At 42.1% G+C, this 21,603-nt stretch overlaps 3 protein-coding genes across 11 annotated transcripts in view; 2 read left to right on the plus strand and 1 right to left on the minus strand.

Annotated features, from left to right (window-relative positions):
• LOC134224949 (serine/threonine-protein phosphatase 2B catalytic subunit 3-like) overlaps positions 1-5,148 on the minus strand; it is a 194,118-nt gene extending 188,970 nt beyond the window's left edge. The window contains exons 1-2 of one of the 3 annotated variants that reach the window (XM_062704618.1): positions 5,021-5,148; positions 2,443-3,161 (exon numbers count right to left, since the gene is read on the minus strand). The gene's annotated coding sequence lies outside the window, so the exon portion shown is untranslated. Of the gene's footprint in view, positions 1-2,442; positions 3,162-4,249; positions 4,501-4,995 lie in introns of those variants that run through there. The other 2 variants (XM_062704619.1, XM_062704617.1) reach the window with 2 other exon arrangements.
• Positions 1-21,603, plus strand: part of LOC134224947 (G protein-activated inward rectifier potassium channel 3-like) — a 494,447-nt gene that overhangs the window by 382,148 nt on the left and 90,696 nt on the right. For all 7 annotated transcript variants that reach the window (XR_009983117.1, XM_062704608.1, XM_062704606.1 and 4 more), the window contains one exon: positions 5,518-5,632. Coding sequence is in view for 6 of the 7 variants with exons in the window: in XM_062704608.1 (XP_062560592.1) it covers positions 5,518-5,632 (115 nt within the window). In the remaining variant the exon portion in view is untranslated. The remainder of the gene's footprint in view (positions 1-5,517; positions 5,633-21,603) is intronic.
• On the plus strand, positions 16,111-18,000 carry LOC134219385 (DNA topoisomerase 1-like). Its single transcript, XM_062698107.1, has 2 exons — positions 16,111-16,246; positions 16,305-18,000. Exons 1-2 carry the CDS (start codon positions 16,114-16,116, stop codon positions 17,900-17,902), a joined length of 1,731 nt encoding a protein of 576 aa, XP_062554091.1. The 5' UTR covers positions 16,111-16,113; the 3' UTR covers positions 17,903-18,000.

The following is a 21,603-nucleotide window of genomic DNA, read 5'->3' on the forward strand; positions in this document are numbered from 1 at the left end:
GAATTTGGATTGGATTTGGATTGGATTTGGATTGGATTGGATTTGGGTTGAATTGGATTTGGATTGTAGTAGTTTGATTTTGTTTTGATTTTGTTTTGGATTTGGTTTGAATTTAGATTAGATTTGCATTGGATTTGGATTGAATTTAGATTAGATTTGCATTGGATTTGGATTGGATTTGGATTGGAATTGGATTTGGATTGGGATTGGATTTGGATTGTATTTGGATTTGATTTGGATTGGATTTGGAATGGGTTTGGATTGGATTTGGATTGGATTTGGATTGGATTTGGATTGGATTTGGATTGGATTTGGATTGGATTTGGATTGGATTTGGATTGGATTTGGATTGGATTTGGATTGGGATTGGATTTGGATTGTATTTGGATTTGATTTGGATTGAATTTTGATTGGATTTGGATTGGATTTGGATTGAATTTGGATTGAATTTGGATTGGATTTGGATTGGATTTGAATTTGGATTGGATTTGGATTGAATTTGGATTGGACTTGGAATGGATTTGGGTTGGTTTTGGATTCAATTTGGATTGGTTTTGCATTTGATTTAGATTGGATTTGTATTGGTTTTGGATTCAGTTTGGATTGGTTTTGGATTGGATTCGGATTGGATTTGCATTGGATTTGGATTGGATTTGGATTGGGTTTGGATTGGATTTGGATTGGATTTGGATTGAATTTGGATTGGATTTGGATTGGATTTTGATTGGATTTGGATTGAATTTGGATTGGACTTGGATTTGATTTAGATTGGATTTGTTTTGGTTTTGGATTCAATTTGGATTGGTTTTGGATTGGATTTGGATTGGATATGGATTGGATTTGGAATGGATTTAGATTGGATTGGGTTTGTATTGGATTTGGATTGGATTTAAAATGGATTTGGATTGGATTTGGATTGAATTTGAAATGGATTTGGATTGGATTTGGATTGGATTTGGATTAGATTTATATTGGATTTATATTTGGATTGGATTCGATTTGGATTGGATTTGGATTGGATTCGCATTTAGATTGGGATTGAATTTGAATTGGATTTGTATCGATGGGATGGATTCACATTTTATTGGATTTGAATTGAAGCTAGGTTGGATATATTGGACTAGGATTTGAATTAGATTTTGATTTGGTTTAGATTTGAATTTCAATCGTTTTGGAATTGGTTGGGAACTGCACTGCCGCTAATCGCAAGTCGAGCACATCTGTATATGAATGCCATGTACAGATGTGCTCGACTTGCGGCTAGCGGCAGTGCATTGAATTTGGGTTAATTTTTTAAAATTTGGATTGAATTTGGATTTGAAATGGATTTGAATTAAATTTGGATTGCATTTGGATTTGATTAGATTTTCATTGGATTTTGATAGGATTGCATTAGATTTGGATTTGATTTAGATTATAATTTGATTTTGATTCGGATTCAAATTTAGATTTTGAGTGGTTTGGAATTGTATTTGTGCTGAATTTGGATTAGATCTGCATTGCATTAAGATTTGATTTATATTGGTTCAGGATTGGATTTTATTTGTTATGGATTTATTTTGGTTTTGGAGAAAATAATTGAAGAAAGAGGCTTCATAACGCAGTCTTCTTTGTGGTATTTACTTATATTAATCATGGCTCCGATAGACGTAACAAAAGTTGGTCCAAAATTGTGTAGCTTAGGTGATAAAAGTGGCAAATAATTAATAGAAAAACTGTGATTTTCCACATTTGGTTGAATCATCTAACATTTTGACGAGGTAAAAAATTTTAGCGGGACTATCCTACGATACACCACGCGCCTCCACACACTTCCCAATACCCTTCTCTACCACTTTTTCTCTACCACTTCTCTACCACTTTTTTGGAACGAAAGATTTTCTACAATATTGTGATGGCATCAGCATATGAGGTAAAAAACCCATGCAAATTCACTTGTCATAAGACGAGTTTATACAATCCCATTGAATTCCACCACTTAATTATATCTTGACAGATACGTATGTCGACCTCAACAGTAAGGCCGTCTTCAGTGTCTTGTACTTGACTCGGCTTGGGAACCATGCCATCAAAATGCCATGCAAATTGTTACAGCTAAGAGTTTTAAGCAATATTTGCCTTGCTAGTGCATTTTTCCTTTGCCCTCCCACCCTTTTTTTTTCCTTCACAGAATTGCCTTTGAATGCAACAACGCTTTGTTATTGTTGCTGCAACTGTAAAGGTATTGCTTCCATAGTCCTTCGCATACACCCATCAAGCAACCAGCCTCACACCCTCCCTAATTAGATTATTCCCTCCATGTCAACCCACCATGAACAATCAAATTCACCTCGTCCATGACAACGTCAGAATGTCTTAATCCGCGTATTGCAGTGCATCCAGCTTGAATCTTCGGGAATGCACCTATCCCGCAATCCAATCACACCGAACTTCCACACTCACCTGAGCTGCGGACTGCTACTGCCGTTTGCTGCTGCTGATGTTCCTGGTGTCCGTTTTTCCTATGTCGGTCAACCTCTCGGATGGTGTCGCGCACGCACACACTGCACAAACACACGTGCACGCTGGCACAGACAGAGAAACAGGGACCAAGTGGTAGACCAGCAGAGGCGCTGAATTACTCGTGCCCACTCGCTCAACTTCTTCTCTCGCTCCTACTGAGGATGTGTATGTGTATGTGTGTGTGTCTACGATTGTGTGCCTTTGTGAGTTTTCCGTGATCCCCTTCCCGAACAGGCCAGGACCGTATCGTTGGGACTTGTCGTCCTTTCGCGCTGGAGATTACGGGATCACCCTCTCACTGACTGGGACGTGTTTTCTTCCGCTCGCTCTCCGGGCCTTTTCCCACTAGCACTCGCACGCACTCACGCACACACCTATAATTGCACTCGCAAACGCCAGAGGATGATGTTATCTTGGATACCCGAATTTTCCTTCCAACTTCTTCTTTTGCACTGCACTTTGTAATTTTCTCGTCGAACCACTCTGGGCTAGCTTCTTCGTGATTGCAAATTTGTCAAAAATCGAATTTAGCTTCTCTACATGGGGATTCAAATCGCTTAGCTTGAATGCAGTTGCATTTGTCACCGAGCACTGTTGTCGCATTAAAGAAAACACCTAAAACCGTACACCAACAGGAAATCGTCGAAGTGGGAGGATTTCTAAAAATAATTCAAAAATATACAAAACACCATTAGAATCGGCAGGCAGCCGGGCATATTCGAATCTTCCATCCGAGTTGGATGAGCCAATCCAGTTGCAGCTGGCCAGGGTAAAAACACTGCTGTATGTCCTATTATCGGACGGAGAAAAAACTTTCTTGTTCATATAGATATTCTCGTGTGCTGCTTTCTTGGAAACCTGCTGTTCTCCTCTCCTCTTGTCTAGCCTTTGTTTCCACGACTGCTCTGCTGCTGCTGCTTTTTGGAAAACCAATTTTTCCAACCAGCTAGCTAGCTCTCCCTCTCCAAGGGGGGTCTTTCTGCTCGCAGCAATTTCTCTTTGCAACAAAACTAAGGCTGTGCGGTGGCACGTTCTGTGGTCTCGTTCTGAAGGCGAGCAGGAAAATTTTCCTTTTTCGCCCGCTCACGGTTTCGCTCCGTCTCTTTTCCTCCCGTTGGGAACCCTCAACCCTAGCTTGCAACTCGCTCGATTTTTCGCAGCCGTCGATTCTTTTTCACCGTTTTTCCTTTGCTCCCTCCCCGCGCGGTTCAGCTACTCGGCGTAACTCCACTTTTTACCCCCCTCTCTGTATTGATATTAATTTTCCTTGTCACCGAAACACACTGCTAATGGCACTGTTTCGCTACTTTTTCTTGCCTTTTGTCGGGCAGGTATTCACAAACATTCTCTGTATTACACCCACGCGAATATCCAAAACATTGCACCTTTTACGCTCGATGCTTTGAAGCGAAGGAACGGTTTCCTTCCGGTTCAGTTCCTGTTGCTCCAAAAATCGAAGCAGGTTCTGCCTTTAATTAACTTATCTTCACACACGTAAATGCCAGGCGAAGAGTTAATGTTCGAGGCGACGGGAGGATCCGAGCGCTGGTCGGCAATCCACTGAACGGGGGAAAAGGAAATTTCGATCCGTACGATTATCTCGCCTGAAAGGTACAATTAATAGACCTGGAACATGCAACTTGGCAGCTCTCGTTGAAAACCTATAGAAATGAAGTGGGTTGTGGTAAAAAATCCTGTTTTTGCTGCAGCCAGGATCCAATTTTTTCCCTTCAGATCGAATATTGACCTTCTGCTGGTTCCATTTGTCAGCCTACTTTGGTGAATCTTCCAGCTCACTTGGTTGCTGCGATGTTCGTCAAGTCATGGCCTGATTTTATTCCTTTACTGCAACATTGAACAATTGGACACTTGTGGGAATCGAATCTACTCTTTTTCCACGGGAAAATTCACAGTTGGTGTAATTATCAGGAGCCCCGTCCTGCTGTCAGGATTTTTCACCGATCGAAACCACGACACACAATATACGGGGGCCACCAATGGACTACTGTGTGAGCTCAATTCTTGGTATGCTCATTTCTGCTGCTCCCTTATACAATTTATTTGTAATCTGTCTGTGTGCGCCTTGTTTGTGTGTATCGTTGCTCACTCTCCATTTACTGTGTACTACCAGCCACTGTTGCTCCCATTAGACTCCAGAACCCGAAATTGCAATCACAGTTTTAAAATTTGACGATAGATCCTCTGCAGATGACATCCGATTAATCTCATTTGGCTTTGCCCATTGTAGCTTAATACAATATTTTAGAAGAACTAGTTTTCCACCCCTATCGGTTTTTCGTATCCAATCTGGAGGCTTTCCTCCCTTTTATGGTTGCTGGGGAGCTTCCTTCATCGCTCATGCATTGTAAGCTTAAAAAATGTCAGCAAATTTTGCACCATATATTCTGTTTATTCTCCGCGACCGATGTCACCCCGTTTCGTAATGAACCACACTCCAATCAGGCTCTGATGGCCGGATCCGAGGAAATCTACCTTCGGGGAATCAAATATCACTAACCAATAAAACACGACAATTTTCGCGAACGAAAACTTCCACCGCGATGATGCGCTTTCACAGCCAGCCATGGATTGCCCATATAAATACGAAAATATAGCAACTGTCAAAATTTTCACTTCGCGTGAAAAAGAGAGAGAGAAGCTCCCTCCACTCCATCCGCTCGTGTAACATGACAAGCACTTACCAGCGCGCAGCAGTAGTAGGTGGCGGTGTGATTGCTCAACTCTCCCTGGCACGAACTCTCTTTCTCCCTCACGTGCGTATATATCTCTGTCGCATAACCCATTAGCAAGCTGGAGTCTTGACGCTGTTGCCCCATCGACTGTCAAATCGGATGGGAGTAGTCTCCCGTAACTGACGCTGGAGACGATGCAGTACTAGATCTCTACAGAGTGGTGAATATGGTGGGTGGAGGGGCCATTATTGCGTGCTGCTGAGCTCCAGTTTGAAGTGACTGTTAACGTTTTGTTCTCTTTTTCGGTTTCTTCTTTTCACAGATACCGCCAGACGCGGTTCTCGTCGCGACGCATTCGAAAACGTGTCATCTTCAAGCAGGGCGACTGTAACGTGGTGCAGGGAAATGTGGCTAAACGAAGGCGACGTTACCTACAGGTAAGCAAGGTGCAATGAGCAACAAAATCAAGCATTGGATAGGGTAAAAGACCCGATAGTGGACGATCTAAGCAGGTTCAAACGTTATTTCTTTACTTTTTTTTTAGCTTACCTTAAGTGTGTATTCGAAAGCTGATTAGTTATATTTCAAACGAAAAGTGATCCAATCGTACTAGAATCCAACATTGTTACCCGATACCTCTAATTATTGGTACAGTGTTCCTACAGGCGATATTTTTTTAAAATTTGTGTTCCTATAGCTGCGAATCCCATTGTTTTCATATGGGACTCGCAACTATAGGAGCACTACCGCGACTATTGGTGCAAAACAGAGTAAAATATAAAATATTGTATTGTTACTTTACCGATTTTGATGCCAATATCAACCTGTTTCCCTTTATTCCGTGTAATGACAGGTCAACAAATAGATAGACTAAATGGTTGTTGCGTTTATGGCGTAGATTGTGTAAAAAACAACGTGTTACATTGCGCTAGAGTCATGCATTTCTTCAACTGATAAACGCAATAAACTTGCGTGAAAAATAACTTTGACTCGGTTTTTAGCAGCCACTTAAGCGGACAGGCTGTCCAAGATTTTTTTTTTCTTTTGCTCAACAGTAGTTTTCTAAAAAGAATATCCTATTTTCGCAGTATTCATTAGCAGAGCGACAAGATCAACCAAAACTTTTTGCCTTTCTCGTACATCAAAGTTGTACTGGACGGCTATCATTTCACTCGATAATAATACTTTTTTATAAAAGGCTCGGAGGCCCATGATAAATTATACCAATGTCTGTCTGCCGTGTGTATGTGTGTGTGCACACGAAAACTCGCAACAAGTTGCATTTGACGCGAGACATAGGGTAACAGGCGGTAATGTAAGGCCTGGTTGCAACGTTGGCTCATCACGCAAGTTTTTTAATAATTCAACAATAGTACATCGTTTTGTAAATTTAGATATTTATCAATGCTTCTTTGAAAAAGTGTATCGAGCATACTTTTTTTACATTACGCACGAGTCATGCACTTCTTCAACGGATAAACGCAATAAACCTGCGTGAAAAATCGCTTTAACTCGGAATTAGGAAAGAATTTCCCAGCTGACAATCTCTCTGAAATTTATCAAGGAATGTTCCTACAAAATTTCGTGGACTCACTATTTTCCAAATTTGAATTAAAATCTAAGTACTGAACTATTGTAAAACTGAAATTTTCGCTTCTCAGTAGGATAAGGGATATATTTTGGACCACCCTTACGAGGGCTCTTATTTTGGACCACCAAGAGGAATTTGCACTCAGTGGTCCAAAATATGAGCCGTTGAACTGGTGGTCCAAAATGCCTCACTTACCCTACTTCTCTCCGATGATTTGAGGCATAAAGGAACCGAATTTTGCAAAACCCAACTGACGAAAGTTTTGAAATTTTCCAATGATCGATTTGATGTAATAAAAAGTATGTGTGACCGCATTAAATTTTGAAGCAAACCAAGTTTTCCAAATTCCTTACAAAGAGAGAGCAGCCAACAGCATATTTTCTCGTGGCGCACGGCAGGAAAGGAACGATGAGATCGTCAACTTTGTATCTAGCGTGTCACTAGAAAAAAGCGTATTCCTATGGGGTCGTACACTTATTACGTAAGCATTTTTTCTGGGTTTTTCGACCCCCCTCCCCCCTGTAAGATTTTTTTCATACAAATGAATTTTTATTTATATGGAGCGTAAGATATTAACCGACCCCCCTCCCCCCATAAGTGCTTACGTAATATGTGTACGGCCCCTATTTGTGAACGCGTAGATACCAAATATATAAAATGAATTCAAACATAGGAATTAGATGGGATAAACAATTGATAATAAATAAGACAAATAAGACAAATAAGACAAATAAGACAAATAAGACAAATAAGACAAATAAGACAAATAAGACAAATAAGACAAATAAGACAAATAAGACAAATAAGACAAATAAGACAAATAAGACAAATAAGACAAATAAGACAAATAAGACAAATAAGACAAATAAGACAAACAAAACAAATAAGACAAATAAGAAAAATAAGGCAAATAAGACAAATAAGATAAACAAGACAAATAAGACAAATAAGACAAATAAGACAAATAAGACAAATAAGACAAATAAGACAAATAAGACAAATAAGACAAATAAGACAAATAAGACAAATAAGACAAATAAGACAAATAAGACAAATAAGACAAATAAGACAAATAAGACAAATAAGACAAATAAGACAAATAAGACAAATAAGACAAATAAGACAACAAGACAAATAAGACAAATAAGACAAATAAGACAAATAAGACAAATAAGACAAATAAGACAAATAAGACAAATAAGACAAATAAGACAAATAAGACAAATAAGACAAATAAGACAAATAAGACAAATAAGACAAATAAGACAAATAAGACAAATAAAGACAAATAAGACAATAAGACAAATAAGACAAATAAGACAAGACAACAAGACAAATAAGACAAATAAGACAAATAAGACAAATAAGACAAATAAGACAAATAAGACAAATAAAGACAAATAAGACAAATAAAGACAAATAAGACAAATAAGACAAATAAGACAAATAAGACAACAAGACAAATAAGACAAATAAGACAAATAAGACAAATAAGACAAATGAGACAAATAAGACAAATAAGACAAATAAGACAAATAAGGCAAATACGACAAATAAGACAAATAAGACAAATAAGACAAATAAGACAAATAAGACAAAAAGACAAATAAGACAAATAAGACAAAGAAGACAAATAAGACAAATAAGACAAATAAGACAAATAAGACAAATAAGACAACAAGACAAATAAGACAAATAAGACAAATAAGACAAATAAGACAAATAAGACAAATAAGACAAATAAGACAAATAAGACAAATAAGACAAATAAGACAAATAAGACAAATAAGACAAATAAGACAACAAGACAAATAAGACAAATAAGACAAATAAGACAAATAAGACAAATAAGACAAATAAGACAAATAAGACAAATAAGACAAATAAGACAAATAAGACAAATAAGACAAATAAGACAAATAAGACAAATAAGACAAATAAGACAAATAAGACAAATAAGACAAATAAGACAAATAAGACAAATAAGACAAATATAACAAATAAGACAAATTGATGTAATAAATTCCGTCTCGTCCTTCCCTTCTTCTCGCAGCTCTTGAACTTTGTATGCACCTTCATAACAAAACACACAGTATTTGGCGCGCAAGTGACGTTGCAGAAGAAGTGTAGGAGGTAGTTAAATATTTGTGAAATTTGAACTCAAAAAGACCGCTAACGCAAAACGGATTGGCAACACGTGAGTTGAGGAATACCCGAGTAATTGTGCATTTTGTTATAGCGGTGATATTGACGAGTGATTATGCTGAGGGCATTAATCAAACGAGTGAACGGAGTGTTTTCTGTAACAGATTGTAGATGCTTTTTAATGTTTTATGTTTTATGTTCTATGTAACCTTTATATTTGTAGATCCTTTGAAAAAGGCACAATAAATGTGACCGAAACGTCAGGTTTAGAAAGGATATCCGTTTATGATCCTATTAAGACTGAAAGCCGAGAACTGTCTACATAACTCCCGGAGGAACTTCCAGAGGAATTCTCGAAGGAACTTCCGGAGGAATTCCCGGAGGAACTTCCGGAGTAAATCCCGGAGGAACTTCCAGAGGAATTCTCGAAGGAACTTCCGGAGGAATTCCCGGAGGAACTTCCGGAGTAAATCCCGGAGGAACTTCCCGAGGAATTCCCGGAGGAACTTCCGGAGGAATTCCCGGAGGAACTTCCGGAGGAATTCCCGGAGGAACTTCCGGAGGAATTCCCGGAGGAACTTCCGGAGGAATTCCCGGAGGAACTTCCGGAGGAACTGCAGGAGGAACTTCCGGAAGAATTCCCGGAGGAACTTCCGGAGGAATTTCCGGAGGAACTTCTGGAGGAATTCCCGGAGGAACTGCCGGAGGAATTCCCGAGGAACTTCCGGAGGAATTCTGGAGGAACTTCGGAGGAATTCCGGAGGAACTTCCGGAGGAATTCCCGGAGGAACTTCCGGAGGAATTCCGGAGGAACTTCCGGAGGAATTCGGAGGAACTTCCGGAGGAATTCCCGGAGGAACTTCCGGAGGAATTCCCGGAGGAACTTCCGGAGGAATTCCGGAGGAACTTCCGGAGGAATTCCCGGAGGAACTTCGGAGGAATTCCGGAGGAACTTCCGGAGGAATTCCGGAGGAACTTCCGGAGGAATTCCAGGAGGAACTTCCGGAGGAATTCCGGAGGAACTTCCGGAGGAATTAGGAACTTCCGGAGGAATTCCCGGAGGAACTTCCGGAGGAATTCCCGGAGGAACTTCTGGAGGAATTCCCGGAGGAACTTCCGGAGGCGTTCCCGGAGGAACTTCCGGAGGAGTTCCGAGAGCGACTGCCGGAGGAACTTCCGGAGAAACTTCCGGAGGAACTTCCGGAGGAATTCCCGGAGGAACTTCCGGGGGAATCCCGGGAGGAACTCCGGAGGAATTCCCGGAGGAACTTCCGGAGGAATTCCCGGAGGAACTTCCGGAGGAATTCCCGGAGGAACTTCCGGAGGAATTCCCGGAGGAACTTCCGGAGGAATTCCCGGAGGAACTTCCGGAGGAATTCCCGGAGGAACGGAGGAATTCCCGGAGGAACTTCCGGAGGAATTCCCGGAGGAACTTCCGGAGGAATTCCCGGAGGAACTTCCGGAGGAATTCCCGGAGGAACTTCCGGAGGAATTCCCGGAGGAACTTCCGGAGGAATTCCCGGAGGAATTTCCGGAGGAATTCCCGGAGGAATTTCCGGAGGAATTCCCGGAGGAACTTCCGGAGGAATTCCCGGAGGAACTTCCGGAGGAATTCCTTGAGAAACTTCCGGAGGAATTCCCGGAGGAACTTCCGGAGGAACTTCAGGAGGAACTTCAGGAGAAACTTCCGGAAAAATTCCCTGAGGAACTTCCGGAGAAATTCCTGGAGGAACTTCCGGAGGAATTCCCGGAGGAATTTCCGTAGGAATTCCCGGAGGAATTTCCGTAGGAATTCACAGAGGAACTTCCGGAGGAATTTCCTGAGAAACTTCCGAAGGAAATTCCCGGAAGTGTCCATAATTTCACTTTGTATGCGTTACGCATGGGAATATGGGGAGACGAGGAAATGTCTGCTAGCTGGTTGGACGGCCTCATTTGCCCTCTCTTTAAGAAAGGGCACAGACTGAAGTGCGCCAATTACCGAGGAATAACCCTCCTTAATTCGGCGTACAAAATTATGTCCCGTATTCTGTTCAACAGATTGAGAGGTTTTCGTACCCTGAGACAAATCCTTGATAAAATCCGGGAGTACAACTTGCAGACACATCATCTGTTTATTGATTTCAAGGCGGCGTACGATTCAGTGAAACGGAATGAATTATGGCAAATTATGCTTGAACATGGTTTTCCGGCGAAACTGATACGGCTGATTCGTATAACGTAGGACGGATCGAAATCAAGTGTAAGGGTTGCGGATGAATTATCGACGTCATTTGTTACCTTAGATGGATTAAAGCAGGGTGATGCACTCTTGAATCTACTGTTCAATATAGCGCTTGAGGGAGCGATTAGGAGAGCTGGTGTGCAAAGAAGCGGTACCATTATCACAAAATCGCATATGCTCCTGGGATTTGCGGACGATATCGATATTATCGGAATTGATCGCCGTGCCGTGGAAGAGGCTTTTGTGCCTTTTAAGAGGGAGACAGCGAGGATTGGACTCACGATCAATTCCAGCAAAACGAAGTACATGGCGATCAACGCGGGTTCATTAGTGGTGGTGGTAGCGAAATGGTGCTGGATGGTGAAAAATTTGAAGTGGTAGAAGAATTTGTGTATCTTGGAACATTAGTGACGTGCGATAATGATGTTACCCGCGAGGTGAAAAGGCGTATTGCAGCTGCAAATAGGGCTTATTACGGACTTCGTAACCAGCTTAAGTCCCGTAGTCTGCAAACGAAAACAAAACTCGCGCTGTATACTACTCTGATTCTTCCGGTGGCTTTATACGGCCATGAGACATGGACGTTAAAGGAGGCTGATCGGAGAGCTCTCGGAGTGTTTGAGCGTAAGGTGCTGCGGACAATACTCGGCGGTAAACAGGAGAACGGTATCTGGCGGCGTCGCATGAATCACGAATTGTACCAGGTGTATAAAGGGCTGGATATTATTAAGCTTATACAACACGGCAGACTACGGTGGGCTGGTCACGTTGTTCGTATGCCGGAAGAACGTCAAGCGAAGATAATATTTAGTAGAGAACCCGGAAGAGGCCGCAGGCTTCGTGGAAGGCCGCGTACACGATGGCTTTTTGCAGTTGATTAGGACCTGAGGGCGCTCAATGTTCAGGGCGACTGGAAGCGATTGGCCCAGGATCGAGTCCAGTGGAGAAGGATACTCCATTTGGCGTAGGTTCATCGAAGAGCTGTAGCCCATCAAGTATCAAGTAAGTATACGCTACGCAGGTTATTATTATTTATTCAGACTAAGGCCGGAGTGGCCTGTGCTGCACATAAAAGTCTTCTCCATTCGGCTCGGTCAATGGCCACACGTCGCCAACCACGCAATCTATGGAGGGTCCGCAAGTCATCTGTCACCTGATCGATCTACCCTGCCCGCTGCGCACCGCGCCTTCTTGTGCCCGTCGGATTGTTGTCGAGAACCATTTTCACCGGGTTACTGTCCGATATTCTGGCTACATGCCCGGCCTACCGCAGTCGTCCGATTTTTGCGGTGTGAACGATGGATGGTTCTCCCAACAGCTGATGCAACTCGTGGTTCATTCGCCTCCTCCACGTTCCGTTCGCTATCTGCACCCCACCATAGATGGTACGCAGTACTTTCCTTTCGAAAACTCCAAGTGCGCGTTGGTCCTCCACGAGCATCGTCCAGGTCTCGTGTCCGTAGAGGACTACCGGTCTAATGAGCGTTTTGTAGATTGTCTGTTTGGTACGGCGGCGAACTCTATTCGATCGGAGCGTCTTGCGGAGTCCAAAGTACGTACAATTTCCAGCCACTATGCGTCTCCTAATTTCTCTGCTGGTATCATTTTCGGCAGTCACCAGTGAGCCCAAGTACACAAATTATTCTACCACCTCGATTTCGTCACCACCGATGCAAACTTGAGGTGGATGGCTCAAATTTGTCTTCTGTTGAACCCCTTCCTATCATGTACTTCGTCTTCGACGTGTTTATGACTAGTTCGATCCGCTTAGCTTCCCTCTTCAGTCTGATGTAGGCTTCCTCCATCTTCTCAAAATTACGTACCATAATATCTATGCCGTCGGCGAAGCCAAATAGCTGGACGGACTTATTGAAAATTGTACCACTCGTTTTAATCCCTGCTCTTCGTATTACCCCTTCCAAAGCGATGTTGAATAGCAGACACGAAAGACCATCATCTTGCCGTAAACCTCTGCGGATTTCGAAGGGACTCGGGAATGCCCCTGAAATTCGAACTACGCACATCACCCGATCCATCGTCGCTTTGATCAACCGAAATCCGTGTTCGTGCACTGCCATAGCTGGTCCCGATCGATTGTATCATATGCGGCTTTGAAGTCGATGAATAGATGATGTGTGGGAACGTTGTATTCGCGGCATTTCTGCAGTACTTGACGAATGACGAACATCTGGTCCGTGGTGGAGCGTTCGCCCATAAAACCCGCCTGGTACTGCCCCACGAACTCCCGTGCAGTTGGTGCTAGTCGACGGCATAAAATTTGGGAGAGTACCTTGTAGGCGGCGTTCAGCAATGTGATTGCGCAGTAGTTGCTACAATCCAGCTTATCGCCCTTTTTGTAGATGCGACTCCTTCCATCCACTCCTGCGACAAAACTTCCTCTTCCTAAATCTTGGTAATGACCCAGTGCAACGCTCTAGCCAGTGCCTCACCACCGTGTTTAAATAGCTCTCCTGGTAGTTGGTCAACCCCAGGGGCTTTGTTGTTCTTCAGCCGGCCAATCTCCTCCTGGATTTCCTGGAGATCCGGAGTCGGTAGAATTATGTCCTGCGCGTGCTTTGTCCGCCATACCGCCATCTTCGTCTGCCACATCGCCATTCAGGTGCTCTTCGTAGTGCTGCCGCCACCTTTGGATCACCTCACGCTCGTTCGTAAGAAGGTTCCCGTTTATGTCCTTACACATATCAGGCTGGGGCACGTGGGCCTTACGTTAATGGTTCAACTTCTCATAGAACTTTCGTGTGTTATCAGCGCGGTACAGTAGCTCCGTCTCTTCACGGTTTCGATTTTTCTGCTGGCGCTTTTTCCTCCGGAAAATCGAGTTTTGTCTGTTCCGCGCCCTTTTATATGGTGCCTCGTTCACCCTCGTGTGGTGTTGCAGCAATCTCGCCCATGCTGCATTCTTCTCTTCCACTAGCTGCTCACATCCGCCGCGTTCATGTCGCCGCAGTGGGCATCCATCGTATGTCTGGTCCAGCTGTGCATAGAACGCTTCTTTCTCGTCGTCGGGTCTCCTTTCGTGTGCGCAGTGCTCGTTGATGATGCTATAGTTGAAGAAACGGCCTTTTATCCTCAGCTTGCACACCCTTGCGTTGTTTGGCTGCCACCCAATCACGCATTGGCGCATCTTACCCAGCACTATGAAGCCGGTTCCCTGCTCGTTGGTGGTGCTACAGATTTGGTAGAAGGTCTGTCTGTCTCTCCTGTCCAGCAAATCTCCTGCAGCGCCACGACGTCGAAGTTGCGGGGATGTAATTCATCGTAAATCATCCTGTCGCAACCTACGAAACCTAGCAACTTGCAGTTCCATGTTTCAAGCTTCCAATCGTGATCCTTTATTCGTCGCCTAGGTCTTTGCCGATCATATCGAGTCGTATTATCTCTTATATTGTTCGTAATTATTGGTTCTCCAGGCGGCTTATTGGGCCTGCGCAAACCTCCTGTCTCGTCGGAGGGCCGTCGTGTCAGGGCTGTTTAGCGTCCCACCTAACACCAGGACTTGGGCTTGTGCGCTTTGAGCGGCACACGGTCGCTTTGGTGGGGTCTACTTGCGGATACATGCAGCTTTTTATAGGAATTTAACAGGGTCACTGTCAAACCCCATCACATCCTAGGCAAGCCCCGCAACTCGCAGTTGGCCTGGGGAGGGATCGTCAAGCCCTTGGACATAGTCCCTGCTGCCCGTCTCAATTAACTGCCCTAAAATTAACTGTCCTGAAAGTAACGATCATAAATGTATAAATATATACTTAGTTTTTATATATTTTCTATTTCGTCCGATATAAATATTTACAAGAATAATTGAGGGCACAGATTTTTTCAATGAAACTGACGCAGAAAAAAATAAGAGCTATTATAAAACTTCCTAATAAAAATATTATCACTTGTCATAAGACGAGCTTGTACCATCCTATTGAATTTCACCACTCAATTGTATCTTGACAGATACGTATTTCGCCCTCAACAGCAAGGCCGTCTTCAGTGTCTCGTACTTGACTCGACTTATCGTGGAATTCAATGGGATTGTACAAACTCGTCTTATGACAAGTGAAGACATTCCACTAAAAAGCTCAAAATAATTATCTTAAAAAAATATTATCATCATTTCTCGTTAAATGTTTAAATACTTCATGTTATATTCGGACCACTCAAAAAACATGAATATATATATTGTCAATTACCTATATTCAAAACTAACTCAATGTAGTATTTCATTTATTGTGCACGACATAATTTTTTTAAGTCGTTTAGTAACCACACCCTGAGTTTTTTTTTATGGTAACAGTGCTCAGAAAAAATACATACAATAAAAAAACTCATCGAGATTCAAAATACGTGCTCTGTTTTGAATTATGCATAGAATGGCATTTGAAATTCGCGACAAAAATACTCACATTTTCTAGATATAACTTATGTTATAGCACGTGTATACATCTTGAGATTTATTTTGAGGATTGAAAAAGTACGAACCACGAAAATGCTTGGAACATATAACACTAGGCTTCGATAAACATGCGTTGTTACAGAATTCAGCCCATCCTTGAGTAGTTCTGGCAATAACGAGCGAAAATATTATAATGTTTGATATCTAATATACTTTGTGTTATAGAATGCACAAAGCTCCTTCTTCACAAAATGTTGCTGAGCTTGTTGACTACTAAGATAAAATAGTTCGACCGCCATCCGTAAAAGCGCTGATATCGCTGTTCGCCTATTTTTCGCGAGAGTGGTCTAATATTAACAATATAGCCCATGGGGCTTAACAGTTTTAATAGCGTTAAATTGGTGTTTTCCTATTAATAAACCTCAATTCACAACTGAGTCGGTGCTTCTGATAAGGACGTCATCCAAAAACAAAAACCAACACACCCCCACAAGCTCACGTAGTGATGCTCTTATGTGCATCCGCGACTGTTTGTTATTCCGTCATAAAATGTTCGATGAAACAGACGTGCTGCGCTTTCCTGATAACGTTATCACGTACCCGGCTGTATTTTGCGCGCGAAGTTTTTCTGACACTTGGAAAACCAGAATATTGTCAAATGGAAAACGCTGTGGCTGGAACTAGTGTGGGTATGTTGTTTCGACAACCTGATTTTAAGCGGAATTATAGCTTATAATTTTTTTTAAGCTAAACAAATTTTGTGGACCAAGCTGCAACATAATGGACCGGCATTCACGAAGCCCTACCAGCCATTGCCTGAAGGGGTTGGTTTAATTTACGACGGTCAATTTTTGAAGCTGTCCGCACTTCCGGAGGAAATGGCGGTGGCGTACGCCACCGACATGCATCGAAAATATGCCGCACAGGCACATTTTAAAAATAACTTTTTCAAAGATTGGAAAGATTCAATGAGCCCACGTGAGAATGTCAAGGTTTTAAATTTTGCAAAGTGTGACTTTACAAAAATTCGCAAGCACGTGTTGGTAACCAAAGGTAAAAAGCGGATAGACCGGAAGCTCCAATTCGTTCATGGATTTTGCACAATCGATGGACAGCGAACTGCAGTCTCGAATTGGAACATAGAGCCACCAGGTCTGTTCAAGCACAAATCTCCCAAAGCAACGAAAGATGGCAAATGGAAGAGACGAATCCTACCAGAGGATGTAATAATCAATTGCTCGTTGAATAATGTACCCGTCGCGCCTAAAGGTCACCATTGGAAGGAAATTGTCGAGAACCGGCACGTGTCGTGGCTGGCGCAATGGAACGATCCCATTGACGGAAGTTCCAAATATGTAACTCTCGACTCCAGTTCTACGATCAAAACAGTGATAGATCGCGAGAAATTCGATTTAGCGGCGAAGCTCGGACAACGTATCCGCCACATTCACGAAAGACTGCGTGAAGACTACCTTGCCGCAGAAAAGAAGAAGCGCGAACTGGTTCTTGTTGTGTACCTTATCGATTCGTTTGCAATGAAAGCGGGTAGTAGCGCTGTTTCTTCCTATGACTCACAAACGCTAGGATGGAAATCATTACGTGTGGAGCGCGTCCACTTGCATGACGAACTGAATGGCAAAACGAATGTCGTAGAGTTCATAGACGGTCCCATAAGCAAAACAATTGATAAATGGGCTTTCGAGGGTTTGCAGTCGTTGCGGAACGAAAAAGAACCCTCCGATCTCATGTTTGGGGAAGTAAGGGAAAATGATGTTAATTGTTACCTTAAAAGCATGATGGAAAATCTCACATCGAAAGTATTTCGTCCATTCCGCGCATCGGCCAAGCTTGAAGCGGAACTGCAGAAGACCCGTCCAAACATGTGCGTCGCAGATAAAATGAAAATATTCCAATGTGCCATCCAGGAAGTGGCAAAAATGTGCATCCACCGACGAACAGAGACCACCGTCAACCTGGAAGATAAACTTTTCAAAGTGAACAAAAATATCGAAATATGCCAAAAAGAGCTAAGTGATATTGAAAACGTTGAGTGGATACCAATGAAAGAGGCGAAATTAGAAAAACTGAAAGGTAAGAAGTTAACATACGAACAGCAGCTGCAACAAACGAATCAATGTACAGCGACGGAAACATCCATGGAGCACGAAATCGATCCCCGCATCGTGGTGGCGTGGTGCCTAAAGCATGGAGTATCTGTTAATAAGATCTTCACCACGAAAAAACTACGCGATAAATTCCGATGGGCTGTCGAGTTGAATTGTGAGAAATACGTATTTTATGAAGAAGGATCGAGAACTGGTGACCATACGACCTCGCCCGATTAATGTCTGGTTTAAGAATTCATAATTCAGGGGATGGACAATATTTTGTGTTTATAATTTGTAATGACTCATTATTTAATTTTTAATAAATAATTGCGTGCGCTGAATTGTATTTCTTACGTATCCGATGAGTCAATGTGGAAAAAAAAATACGTTAAGGCCTCATGCGGTTAAACGGAAGAAAGGAGAGATCACCTACTACCTGGTTTATTTCGGTTTTTTCCTCTTTAAATCGAGAAAATGAGGGAATCGAAAACATTTTAGAGAGGCATCGTAAAGCGTGTTGTTTTGGGAGGAGTACGTTAAGTACTACGTAGGACCAGTCACGGCAGCAGAAATCTCACACTCCGGTACACTGTCATCCCTAGCTGCATGATTTGGGTAATCACTTGTCATAAGACAATTTGTAATTGTAACTTATCAGATACGTGAGGCCTTCTTTAGTGTCTCGTACTTGACTCGACTAAATGTGTGCATGAGCTCGGAAGACATGATTAGATACATACCTTCGCTGGAGACATAGTTCCAGGCGAGGTTGATTTGGTTGACAGACTACTTAATCTACATCCAGGGCGATTTGGGGGACTACAGTCAAACCTCCATGAGTCGATATTGAAGGGACCATCGACTCATGGAAATATCGAGATGTGGAATAAAACATCCTTGAAAAGCTTTTTGCAGGGACCATCACAGTAACCCAGAAAATAATTTTTAGTATGGAATAATTTGCTTCCATGAGTCGATATCGAGTCATAGAACATCGACTCATGGAGGTTTGACTGTAATAACATCGCATTTTTATATACCAAACATGTGCATGGACTCGGAAGATTGGATAAAAACATCTGCTGGAGACATATTTCAAGGTAGGGTTGATTTGTAAGTCGTGGTTCATTTGGAAAGTAATTTAAAAACAATTATGTCCACTAAATTGCGTTGATATCGTGGCTGAAGATAACATGGCAGCCTTGGTTGATTCGGTAGGCCATTTGATTCAAACTCCAGGACAATTTGGAGATTTTACAACATCTCATATGCCTGGATTTGTGACGCACGAGAAAGTCAAATACTCGGGGGACGTAATTGAGTTGACACCGTGGCTAGGGACTTCATAGAAGCCTTGGTTGATTTGATAGACCATTTGATTTAAACTCCAGAATAATTTTGCGATCTTCCAACATATGATATGTCTGGATTTGAGACGCAAGTGAAAGACAAATACTCGGAAGAAATAATTGTGTTGAAACTACGGCTGGGGATATTATGGAAGCATTCGTTGATTCGGTAGGCCATTTGTTTCAAACTACAGGACAAATTGGATATCTTTCAACATCTCATATGCCTGGATTTGTGACGTAAATGGAACTTGAAGACTCGGAGAACATTATTGGGTTGATACCGCTGCTGGAAACAGCATGGAAGCCTTGGTTGGTTTGCTAGACTATTTGATACAAACTCCAGGACATTTAGGAGATATTACAACATCCCATTTGCCTGGATTTGAGACGCAAGTTAAAGACAAGCTAGAGAATTTATGGAAGCCTTGGTTGATTCGATAGACCATTTCACTCAAACTCCAGCATTATTTGGAGATCTTACAACATCTCAAATGCCTTGATTTGAAACGCAAATGAAATGCAAATACTCGGAGGACATAAAAGAGTTTATATCGCGGCTGAGAACATCATGGAAGCCTTGGTTGATTCAATAGACCATTTTGTTCATACTCTAGGACCATTTGGAGATCTTACAACATCTCCTATGCCTGGATTCGAGACGCAGGTGGAAGACAATTATTCGGAGGACATGATAGGGTTTATACTGCGACTGAGAACATCATGGAGGCCTTGGTTGATTCGATAGACCATTTTACTCAAAATCCAGGACAATTCGGAGATCTTAGAACATCTCAAATGCCTGGATTTGAGACGCAAGTGAAAAATAAATAAGGGAGGGACATAATTGGGTTAATACCGCGGCAGGGGACATCATTGGAGCCTTGGTTGATTCGGTAGACCATTTTACTCAAACTCCAGGACAATTTGGAGATCTTACAACATCTCATATGCCTGGATATGAGGCGCAAGTGAAATGCAAATACTCGAAGGGCATAAAAGAGTTGATATCGCGGCTGGGGACATCATGGCATGGGGACATGCCTTGGTTGATTCGTTAGACCATTTGATTCAAACTGCAAGATATTTTACATCTCAAATGCCTGGATTTGAGACAAGTGAAAGACAAATACTCGGAGTACATAATTGGGGTGATCCCGCGGCAGAGGACATCATGGAAGCCTTGGTTGATTTGATAGACCATTTTACTCAAACTCCAGGACAATTTGGAGATCTTACAACAACTCAAATGGCTAGATTTGAGACGCAAGTGAAAGACAAATACTCGGAGGACATAGTAGGTTTTATACTACGGCAGAGGACATCATGGAAGCCTTAGTTGATTCGATAGATCATTTTACTCAAACTCCAGGACAATTTCTAGATCTTACAACATCTCAAATGCCTGGATTTGAGACGCGAGTGAAAGACAAATACTCTAAGGACATGATTGGGTTGACACCGCGGCTGAAGACATCATGGAATCCTTCGTTGATTCGATAGACCATTTTACTCAAACTCCAGGACAATTTGGAGATCTTACAACATCTCAAATGCCTGGATTTGAGATGCAAGTGAAAGAAAAATACTCGGAGGACATGATAGGGTTTATACTACGGCAGAGGACATCATGGAAACCTTGGTTGATTCTATAGAACATTTGATTCAAACTCCAAGACAATTTGGAGATCTTCCAACAACTCAAATGCCTGGTTTTGAGACACAAGTGAAAGATAAATACTCGGAGGACATAATTGGGTTGATACCGCGGCTGGGGACATCATGGATACCTTCGTTGATTCGATAGACCATTTTACTCAAACTACAGGGCAATTTGGAGATCTTACAACATCTCAAATACCTGGATTTGAGATGCAAGTGAAAGAAAAATACTCGGAGGACATAATATGGTTTATACTACGGCAGAGGACATCATGGAAGCCTTGGTTGATTCGATAGACCATTTTACTCAAACTCCAGGACAATTTGGAGATCTTACAACAACTAGAATGCCTGGATTTGAGACGAGAGTTAAAAATAAATACTCGGAGGACATAATTGGGTTGATACCGCGGTATGGGACATCATGGAAGCCTTGGTTGATTCGGTAGACCATTTGATTCAAACTCCAGGACAATTTGGAGATCTTACAACATCTCATATGTTTGGATTTGAGACGCAAGTGAAAGACAAATACTCGGGGGACATAATTGGGTTGATGCTGCGGCTGGGGGCATTATGGAAGCCTTGGTTGATTCGGTAGACCATTTGATTCAAATTCCAGTACAGTTCGGAGATCCTAGAACATCATAATTTATTATCACACATGTTTCGTATATAGTTTACATTTATTTTAACAAGTTCACAGTAGACAACATGCTTGAAAACATTTTCTGAAGCTTCATACATTCTGTAGTATAAAGTGGTTCCCAAAGGTACCGAATTTTCATCGTATGTATAGTAGGGATGCTCAAAATGTGTTCTTATGTTCCAGGTGAAGTCTTTTATTTGTTATTTTATCATTTTCATCATCACTATATGAATAGATATCATTTTTGGTAATGAAATATAAGTATATCTCCAAAATCG

The sequence above is a fragment of the Armigeres subalbatus genome, chromosome 3 (genome assembly GCF_024139115.2).
Source record: "Armigeres subalbatus isolate Guangzhou_Male chromosome 3, GZ_Asu_2, whole genome shotgun sequence".
NCBI lineage: Eukaryota > Metazoa > Arthropoda > Insecta > Diptera > Culicidae > Armigeres > Armigeres subalbatus.